Genomic DNA, 9,895 nt, shown 5'->3' with positions numbered 1-9,895 from the left:
ATAATTTCAAAGGTTATCTATTTTTGCATGTTTAGAGACACTAATTTTTAGTGGCTCTGTTCCAGTTCCTGGTCTTGCAGATTTTAGAGCAGACTGTATGTGTACTGGTCCCTTTCCTTGTTCCTGGGTGCCAGGAGCTAACAGGCAGGCAAGGGAAGGGAACAAGCTGGCCAAGGAGTCAAACTGGGTCGAGCATGATGGAAGGGGCGGAAACTGTGATTTATGGACAGTATTGGAAAGCCAAAGGTGAAGCATTGTGGGGTGAGAGCTTGTAAGGAGAAAAATGGGCAGGAGGGGCTGAGGGTGCGAAGAACAAGAGCTAGTGGGGGGAAAGAGGGTGGGTGCTGGAGACCTCGGTGGTTGTGGGCAAATTTTTAGGTGAGTTGAGATTGAGAAAGAGATGTCCAGGAGGCCTGGACTCAAATGTCTGATGTAGAGGAAATGCCTCCCAGCCTGCACCCATGTAAGGGATTGATTGTCTCCTCCTGGTATGGAGGCTTAGGGGCTGGCAGGGGTGGGAAGGAGTGGGGTTTGGCTGGGGAAGGAGCGGGGCTGGTGCTGACCAGAACAGCCCTGTGCCTCGAGCGGGGCCTTCTGCTCCTTCGTCACTGTTCCTTGGCTGTCAGCAAACATCTGTGAACTGCCTGGGCAAGATATGCCTAATCCTCCTCTTGTGTTGGCTCACACTGAGTCTGGGCATCTACAGCTGTGCTGTTTTATCAGTTACTTGACTCAAGATACATGTTTTCACAGTGACTTGTAAGAGCCAACTCCAGTTAATGACATGTGAGAGCTTGAGGTCGCAGGATGGATGTTTTGGGTTTTGTTTTTAAAGGCGAAGCAAATTCAAGGAATGTGGAGAATGTTGGCATCAGATCACGCGAATTACACCAGAAGTAGCTGCCACGTTTGAATATGAATTGGGTTTATTCTGTTTTCACAAAGCGGGGTGATGCTTAAAAGTTGCCTGGGCAGGCTAAAATTGTATGTTTTACCTCTTCTGCATGTAGTTGTGGCCATGCTTTGGCTTCTCCCAAGAACTAGTTTGCCGGCTCGGTCTTACTTCTGGCATTTCCAGGAGCTTCACCTTTGCCCTTCTCTCCTCTAGTAAAATTCATGTTTGACCAACAGAGCTATTACTGTTTCTGAGCTGGGAGGTGTTTGCACTGGAGATTCACAATGATCTCGCTTACTAGCAGCTTCGTCTCTATAGTGGAACAACTGGGCACAGAGGCTCTTCACAGTCGGCATAAAAGCTGAACCGGTCTAGTTGTAAATGAGATGGGAACATCATGGGCCTGGCAACGATGTGTTTCCTTAACAGGGGCAAATGACACCCAAACCAGCTCCAGTAGCTCTCTTTTGGTTTCATCTCGAACCATGCCAAACCTGTGCGTGTGGTTTGAGGTTTGCCTTAGTGCTGGCCGGGGCCGAGCTCCCCTAAACTGAAGAAGTTGTTCTCCGCAGCTGCTGCCAGGCTGCGGGGCCGGAGCCGCTGGCTGTGGCAGAGGCAGGCTGCGGCAGCTCCCACTCGCAACAGGAGCAGCCAGGGCCGTGGGGCGGCTGCTGCTGCTGGGACGGAGAAGTGGGAAGCCGTCCCTCGCGGGAGGGAGCACCCGCTGCCACCACCTCCCTGCCTGCTGCCGGCCGCCGCGGCCACCCCGGGGCTCTGCCCGGGCTCTGGCCCAGCTCCCCCGTCCCGCTGCCTGCAGGGCGGCCAGGCTGGGTTTGCTGCCTTTGCCAGGGAGCCTCCTGCCAGTTTTGAAAGCGATACTGCGTCCCTCAGAGCCGGGCAGGAGGAGGGTGACGGCAGGCTCCAGCCCCTGCTGCCGGGGGGGGCCGGCTGTGTGGCGCCGAAGAAAGCCACGGCTGGCTGAAATTTAGACGAACAAGAGCAGCTTGGGGCTTTGGCTAGTGTGCGACTCGCAGCATCGGCGTACTCGCCCTCGTTGGCGCGGGGGCTTCCCCGGCAGCCCCTTCCCTGTCCCCTGAGAGGCCAGCCCCTGGTGTGACGGTGGTCTCCAGGAAGGCTGCCAGCCCCCTCTGCCGCCATCCCCGCAGCCTCTCCTCGAGGAGGGCCGAGGACGCGCCTGGGTGCATCCCTGGGTGCATCCCTGGGTGCATCCCAGGGTGCATCCCGGGGCAGCCCAGGTGCTGCTCCTCGTAATGCCGGCGGGAAGGACGGCGGTGGCTGCCCGGCCCCGGAGGAGCCGAACGGGGGTGTAAAGACGAGGCAGGGTGCACGGCCCTCTCCTGCTGCCGGCGGGGCCTGCCTGGGGAAAGGCGGGGAGCCAGGGCTCCCAAAATTTGAGGCGGCAGCAGCAAGAAAAGCAGGAAGAGCTGATGAAATTTCCTGCGGGGCCCACGAGCTATTTACAGAAGAGACGTGTTTGGTGGCGTTCAAGTGGGGTTATTACAGTTTGCGTCACGGGCTGATGACGAGCTGCGTTGCTGCAGCTGATGTCATGGGATGTAACGACAGCGGTGTTTGCTGGCTGAGTGACAGAAGGTGTAAAGGCTCCTTTCAAGTGCAGGGCAGAGGCCCGGGGAACAGCCGGCGCCGAGGGATGGGGGAGTTCCCCGGCGTCCGGCGGGGACAAGAGCAGCAACCCCCTCCAGCAAGGGTCCAGCTGGTGACGGAGTCATTCAGCACATGGGAGTTTGGTGCTCCTTCCCCACTTGCTTTTGAAAAATTGCTTCGTGCAAAGCGCGTGTTGCATTTGGCTGTCCTCAGCCTCCCTCCCCTGCAAGCAGAGGCCTGTGAGAGCCCAGGGTTTCTGCGCTGAAAGTACCATTGGGTTTATTAGCAGAAAAAGCATCCTGGAAAATATCTGAGGAGCTCGAGTTTGAGAGGTGTGCGTAAAACCAAGCAAGACTTGGTACCGGTCCTTCGCTGTGGCAGAGAAGGGCAGCCCCCCCTTAAAACAGCTGGAGTGTGCGGCTCCTTGCTGCGACTGCTGCCATCCCCATCCCCAGCCCAGGATGTGCCGGGCTTTTGCTAAGTATAAGCCAACTCAGGCCAGCCTGCTGAAAAGCTGCTGCTTTTGTGCCTGCTCCCAACTGCAAACAGCTGCTGTAAATCCAGGGCTGATTTTCCTACTATTTTGTAGGATGAAGTCATCCCTGTCTGGCCATACTCGAAGGTCTAGTCATCCGTCTGCTCTGTCCCAAGCCATGAGTCAAGGGAGGGCACGTGTACGCGACGCTGTGCGAGGTGTGCGTCCCTGCCCACGGCTCAGACACCCTCAGCGCCCACCGCAGCGTTCGGGAGGGATCCAGGGTTACCTCAGCCTGCAGTGGGGGGTTTCTGAAGCCTGTAAGGAGTGCAACAGAGAGATTTCAGGTCCCTGCCCAGCTCCCTGTCCACCTGCCTGGGAGGAAATCGGCTGCAGATTCAGGGCTTGTGAAGGCCCTGATTTGTGCAGCAGCCAGATGTGGCCAGGTGGGTCTGATGGCTTCAGAGCACTGCTTGTGACTTTTCTCCCATCATGTCTTGCCTTGACAGCATAAATCCCAATGCCTACAGTTTGCATGCTTACGGGAGCGGATGGGATCTTGCAGGGGGTACAGCTGTGATTTATAGGATGGCAGCAGGATGCTGCTCAGCTGGAAGTGAGAGACGGCTCCTCTCACAGCTGCTCCGCTGCTGGTCAGATCCTCTGCCCTCAGATCTCTGTTTGCTTTTGCTGACCTATTTTCATCTGCTGTGCCCAGCACATGGCTGAAGAAGTTGAGAGCTAAAGCAGCTGCTCTTCCTGGGGATTTTTCTCTCGCTGTAGTGCCATGAGCCGCCATCTCTGCCAGGCAAGCAGAGCACGAGGTGGAATTTGCTTAACTCCATGTTGGAGACCAGAAAAAGGTAGGTGTGCTTGGGTGCTTGGGGTCTACTTTGCTGGCAAACACCAAGCAAGCCGTTTGCCTTCCAAGGCTAAAACCATAACTCCTAGGTACCTGCTGTGGATCAGCAGCACCGTGGAAAGAAAAGGGCTGTGTTTGCCTCCTAATAATTGGCTAAGACAAACCTTGCGTGCGGAAGCAGGAGCTTCTGTAGCAAAACCGGGTGCCGCAGCATGTGTGTGCTGCCTCCCCTGGGGAGCAGTGGCATGGGCCCCTTGGAGCTGCTGTGGCCAAGCACACCCACCCGGGTTTCGAGGGCAGCTGTGTGGGGGGCCCAGGGAAGCTCCCCTCTTCCTCGCTCCCTGCCGCAAGCCCGGGAGCAGGTCTATAAATCACACTCCCTCCCCGGGCGGCAAGGATTCCCCTCAGAGGGGTGCCCAGCACTGCCCAAATGGTACTGCTGGAGCTTCCCAGGAACGCTGGGGTCTCCTCCATCCTCCTACACAGGACCTGGGTGAGGAGGGATGCCTAGGACATCCCTATCAAGCATTGAGAGCAAGTGTGGGGACACAGTGGGAGCAGGCAGTGCAGCCCAGGGAGGGGGCACAAGGAGATGTCTCCCCCACAGCCCTGCAGCCAGAGGCAGGGAGCTGTGCCGCAGGAGCGGGGCAGCCCCAGAGCATCCCTGGCTCAGATGATGGGAGGCTGTGGGGTCACGCCTTACCCTCACCCCCTTGCAGGGGCCACTCTCCTCTGGAGACACACCAGAGCAGCTCCTGACTATTAGTTGCTGTCTGGTTTCACTCCCCCAGTCCCCAGCTGAAGCCCTGCAGCGTGGGCAGGAGGGGAGCTGTTTGCTGCGGGCCGTGGGGCACTCAGGGAGCAACTGGTGAGCGCTGGAGGAGGCAGCACGGGCTGGCGGGTTGGGATGCGATCTGTGGGACTGAGGCAACGCAGGTGGAGGCGAGTGCTTGGCATCCGCCGCCAGCCCCGGCAGGGCCAAGCTGAAGTGGCCAGCCGTGCCCACAGCCTGGCTCTTGCTGCCTGACAGATGCCCGGGGACGCCCTGGCACGGAGACCCTGGCTACTCTGGGAACAGCTCCTTTTGCTTTAGCTGGGTGTACCCCAGCACCGGCTGCACGGAGGCAGACATCCATCCTCCCGCTGCTCACTGCGGCTGCTCAAGGCGGCAGCGTGCAAACAGTGCGAGTGACTCCGCAGCCCAGTTCCCAGTGTTGTGCTGGGGTTTTAAGTCAGGGCAAACCTTCACCCTTATTTTTTGGTTTAAGAAATAATCCAGCTCTCACCCCTGTCCTATTCCCTCCAGTTACAACCTATGCACAAACTTGCTGAGTCAACTAAACCAGGTATAATTCACATCTTCACTCTCTCTGCGCGGGTCTCTTTACAGGACCATGTTTATTGTGGATTAATGCACCTGAAATCAAACATGGTTCATATGCAGCAGGGCAATGTGTATTTATGTATCTTTTTTTAAGCTGAGTGGAGATGGGACTGCTAATCCTCTCTGACAAGGAGGTCACCCTTGAGAGTGGTGCCCCAGGAGGGCAGTCACCACGGGCAGGCGCAGGGAGCCGGGGGAGCTGTGCCAGCTGGCCCGGGATGCCCTGAGCCGGTGGCTCCTCCGTCTGCGAGCAGCTCCTGACTCCTCAGCCTTGACAGCAGCCCCTTTTCCCTCCACGCTGCCTTCATCTTCCTCGGCTGCTTCTGGGTCTGATAAGGTCACTGCATCTGAAGCCTGGAAACCATCTCCACCTCCAGATTTACTTCTATTGCTGCAGTCGTTCCTCTCCTCTTGGCTGTAACACCACTTCCAGCAAGGCAAAACCTGCCACAGCAAGAGCTGTAGTGTCCTGAAATGTCCCCATCAGGACCTGGTTGTGACTGGTTCTGTCCCCTTAGTGTTGGGTGACACTGGTGGCAAGAGGAGCCGGATCCGTACTGACCCTAGCACACATGGGGTGCGTTTGTGGGCTCCTGCTTGTGCGGAGAAGGGGACGGCGCTGGTGTGAAGATAAAGCCCTTTCCCATAAAACTGCCCTTCGCAGCAGCTGCACGTGGGTCTAATCCCGGCGGTGGTGACTGCGGGAGTGGGTGGCTTGGTGGGCTCAGTGAGGAGCCCCGCAGCTCCACATGGCCAGGACACGTGGCGGGCAGTGTTGTGGGCAGTGCAGATGCCAGGCAGCGAGCGAGGAGGGTGTGGGTGCTTGCGCTGCAGGAGGTGACAGCTTGGTGTGACGAGCCGCACAGCTCTCGGGGCACCTGGAGAGGTGCAGGGGGCTCCCGAAGTGGGCCACCTGGCAGAGGAGGCCAGGACAAGGTTCTGCCCTGCTGGGCTGCTCCCTTGGTGCCACCACCATGGTGTACCCATGGGCGCTGGGTGGCTACAGACGGGGATGGCGTAGAGCTCAGGGTGAGACCCCGTTTCCATCTGTAGCCATTGGCTGTGCCATCCCTACCCCTGACACGTACCCTGCCGGCGCCAGCGCCGGCACCCCCACCCTGCTTCAGAGGTGACAGAGAGCTGTGGGCTGTAGCTGGCTGGTTCACAGTACGTGCTGCATGGCCAAAGTCTCTTCTTCCCGTAGCTCTGGTAGAAACAGTGGCACAGCAACCAGGAGCACTTCTTGGTGTCCCCATGAGTTGCTGGCACATCCCTGCTGGCCAGGCCACTGCAGCTGCGTTTGCCATCCCTCCACCCAAACCCTGTTACCCACAGGTTTGGCAGGGAGAGATGTTTCTGGGATGTAGTTTAGGGCTGCGATTAGCACCAAACATGACATGCTGAAGCTTAAGTATCTATTTAAAATATGCCATATATTTGTTTTTAACGAGATGGTATGGAGCAGTTCATTCAAAAAAAAAAAAGAAAAAAAAAGAAAAAAAAAAGAAAAAAAAAGGATGCTCCCTACCCATTGTCTGTAAAGCTCTGTGAGAAACGGCCCATGCCCACCAGCCAGGAATGCCAGGTTCAGGGCAGGGGGCTGCTCGCCCCGGGACAACCAAGGGCAGCTTCAATGAGCAGGGCAGTGCTTCTGAGGGCAAAAGTGCCCATTTCTTAGCTGCTTCTGCAGTGAAACTAGCAGGCAGTGGGAAACTTACTCCCTCTCTTGGTGGGTCACACATAACCCCTTCCCAGAGGTAAGTCCACATCTAGACAAGAATCTGGATGCTGTGCTAGCAGTGTTAGGAAGGGACTCCTTGGCAGAGCTGGCGTAGCTGCTGTTAACTAGTCAAGCTGTGCTACTTCCATCATCTGGTTGCGTGTTAAATTAGTGCAGTTCAGGTTAGGCGCCATGTTCTGCCCCTGGGGTCCCAGTCGAGGACCACCCCCAAGACCAAGAGCTGCTGCCTCCCTGCTGGGAACCACTAAGGGCCCTGTTCTGGCAGGGCTGTGCCTGGGCTGCCTCAGACTTGGGTGCTCAAAATCCTGGTGGCTCCCACTGAGGGACAGGCAGACAGCATCCCCTGCCCCTCCTGCTCTCCTAAGGCCAGATCTGCCCCACCAAGCTCTCTGCCTCCTGGGGCCAACTACCCCAAAGTGGCTCCAGGGGAGGCAGGGTGATGGTGAAATGCCAGCCGTGCCAATGACCTCGGCCGTGCCGGCTGTGAGCCGATGGCCAGGAGGAGCAGCTCAGTAGGTGCTGTGCCAGGAGCCGACCCTGCCGGTCCTTGCGCAGCCCTTTTGCCGCAGCCTTTCGAGGAGAGAGCAGCTTCCACTGTCAGCACCACGCTGGACCTTGTGTTGAAGGACGCAGGATGCGCTGTGCCACATCGTTAACACCTCATCTCCCTAGGGAGTTGCAGTGGGCATCCCAGAATGGTGTGTGCCCCCATTTCCTCCCCTTCCATCGCTCCGACCAGTGGCAGCCCCGTCCTCCCGGGTCTCTGCCGCATAAGGCGCGTTGCGGGCAGCGTCACCGTTGTAGGCAGCATCACTGCAGGAGCAGCGCCAGGGGCAGGAAGAGCAGCGTCGGCGAGACGGAGATCTCGGCAGTGCCACCACAGTCTTGGGCATTTTCCTGGGAGATGAGAGAGAAGGTGTCAGCTTGCTTACTGCCAGGGTGGCTGCTGGCAGAGGGAAGGGAGCCTGCCCCTCACCTTTGGAAGGGGGAGCAAAGCCTGTGGCCAAAAGGAAGGATCACCAGCGGAGAAGGAGGGGACTGCTTTGATGCCCGTGGGCCACAGTGGCCACCTGTGAGCTAGGAAGCCACTTATTTCTTTGGTTTTTGCCATGCTCTGCCTCACACCCTGAAACCAATCCCTCAGCCTCGGAGGCTGCAGCAGGATCTGCTCCCGCCTGCATGTGCCTCCTGCAGCTCCTTCCAGAGTCCCCTACCCACAAGCAGGTCACTGTGCCTGCTCCTGGACCTGCAGGGCAGGGTCAGGGAGCTGGGCTGCCTCGCACACTGTGCGAAGGTACCCGGACCAAACTCCTGCCAGCCCGGCAGACGGGAGAGCCGCCTGGCTGCACCAAGCCCAGGTCGCAAGGGCTCGTTACAGGAATCAGGGCTCTTCCAGCAGATGAAACCCAGCAACCCTGTGATATCGCAGCTCAAGCCTTTCCCAGGTGTCACTAGTGTGACCGTCCTCCTGCTGGGAAGCCTCTTGGCGAGTCACACGTCTGTGTCTGGGTCCAGCCAGCATGGCATGGCACGCGATGATACACACAATGCAGGGGTGTAAGAAGAGGGGTGCGTGGGTACAGGCGCGCCCACGGTGAAACGCAGCCGTGTGGTCTCCCTCCCTCCTGCTCTGCCCCGGGGGTACCTCAGGGTGAAACGCATGGCATGTGTCTGGCCGCCGCCTCAGCTTCTGGGACCGCATCCGTTCACACTTCACTGAAGCGTTATGTGCGAGGCTGTTAAGGACACTGGCAGCAGCAGGTAGCGAAAAGGGGGATGAGCACCACACAGACCCACGGGCCCCTGATGCAAGTCATCTAGGTGTAACTGCACAGCCTGGGAGGCAGAGTGGGGAGGACAAGGGAAGGGCAGGTCACCCTGCACGGGCTGGAGATATCTCCAAGTGCTAGAAGGCAGCAAGGAATGATGGGCAGCTGAAAGTGGCCACAACGCATGGAGAGGGCTCAGCTTCATGGTGACGAGCTGCATGGCATTGCCGCCCTTATGAGGAGCGAGGGATGAGGATCCAGCAGGGATGAGTTACGGAAGCACCTGGGAGCAGTGTTGGGGAGCCAGCCCAGCTGCACCCACCCCACCACTGACCCTTTCTTCTGGCCTGTCCCACCCTCACCCTTGTACAACGTATCTGACAGCCTGGCCAGTGGAGGTGCGCGTCCCCCTGGGGGGGCTGGATGGCAGAATCGTTACCTCCCCTCCACCACACCGCAACCCTACCCGCTCCTTGTCTCTCCCCAGCTGTCCCACAAGTCGGGCCGTGCCCCCAGCCCTGTAGCAATTGCCCCGGGAGCATGTTTTCTACCCTAGCAAACATGGAGATCAAAGGGCCAGTGGAGCCATGCATCCTGGCTGCGCATGGAAGGATATATTTGACCTCTTTTGCATCCAGCAGGACAGGTGGGAAGACACTGCAGTCGCAGGCAGCATCCGTGATGAGGAGCAGCAGGTTACTGCTGGCAATCTGCTGTGCCACAAACATCCTGCAAGAAAAGAGTGGGCAGGAGAAAGCACATCCCTCCTGCTGCAGCACCAGGGCAGCAGCCCCGGCATCACCTGGCCCACAGCAAAGAAATCCAAAGAAAACAGAGATCATTGGAAACTGGATGTCAGCAGAAAGTGGGAGAGACACAGCAAGCATACCTTTTTGGCCTCAGGAAGCTCCAAACTGGCTGAGGTTTACAACTCCATGCTAGACACAAAAGCCAAAAATCAAACCCAAAACACCAACCAACAAACAAAACCCAACACAAGCCCTCCCCAAATGGGGCACCATGTCATAGGACATGATACCTGAGAAGGCCTGGTTTCATTTGGAGGTGTGCCAATGCCCATTCCGTGTATATTTAAGTATATGTTTATACAATGCAAGGATGTATGTACTATGTGGTTCTGCA

General features: G+C 57.7%; 1 protein-coding gene across 1 annotated transcript in view; it reads right to left on the bottom strand.

Annotated features, from left to right (window-relative positions):
* Positions 1 to 5,238: 5,238 nt before the first annotated feature.
* The window catches only part of CACNA2D4 (calcium voltage-gated channel auxiliary subunit alpha2delta 4), a 133,117-nt gene continuing 128,460 nt past the window's right edge, over positions 5,239 to 9,895 (bottom strand). The window contains exons 37-39 of the mRNA XM_049822244.1: positions 9,369 to 9,481; positions 8,629 to 8,711; positions 5,239 to 7,880 (exon numbers count right to left, since the gene is read on the bottom strand). Coding sequence (XP_049678201.1) covers positions 7,794 to 7,880; positions 8,629 to 8,711; positions 9,369 to 9,481 — 283 coding nt within the window. The 3' untranslated portion in view covers positions 5,239 to 7,793. The remainder of the gene's footprint in view (positions 7,881 to 8,628; positions 8,712 to 9,368; positions 9,482 to 9,895) is intronic.

The sequence above is a fragment of the Accipiter gentilis genome, chromosome 18 (genome assembly GCF_929443795.1).
Source record: "Accipiter gentilis chromosome 18, bAccGen1.1, whole genome shotgun sequence".
NCBI lineage: Eukaryota > Metazoa > Chordata > Aves > Accipitriformes > Accipitridae > Astur > Astur gentilis.
Note: the sequence above shows the minus strand (reverse complement) of the source record. Positions and strands in the feature narration are given on the sequence as shown.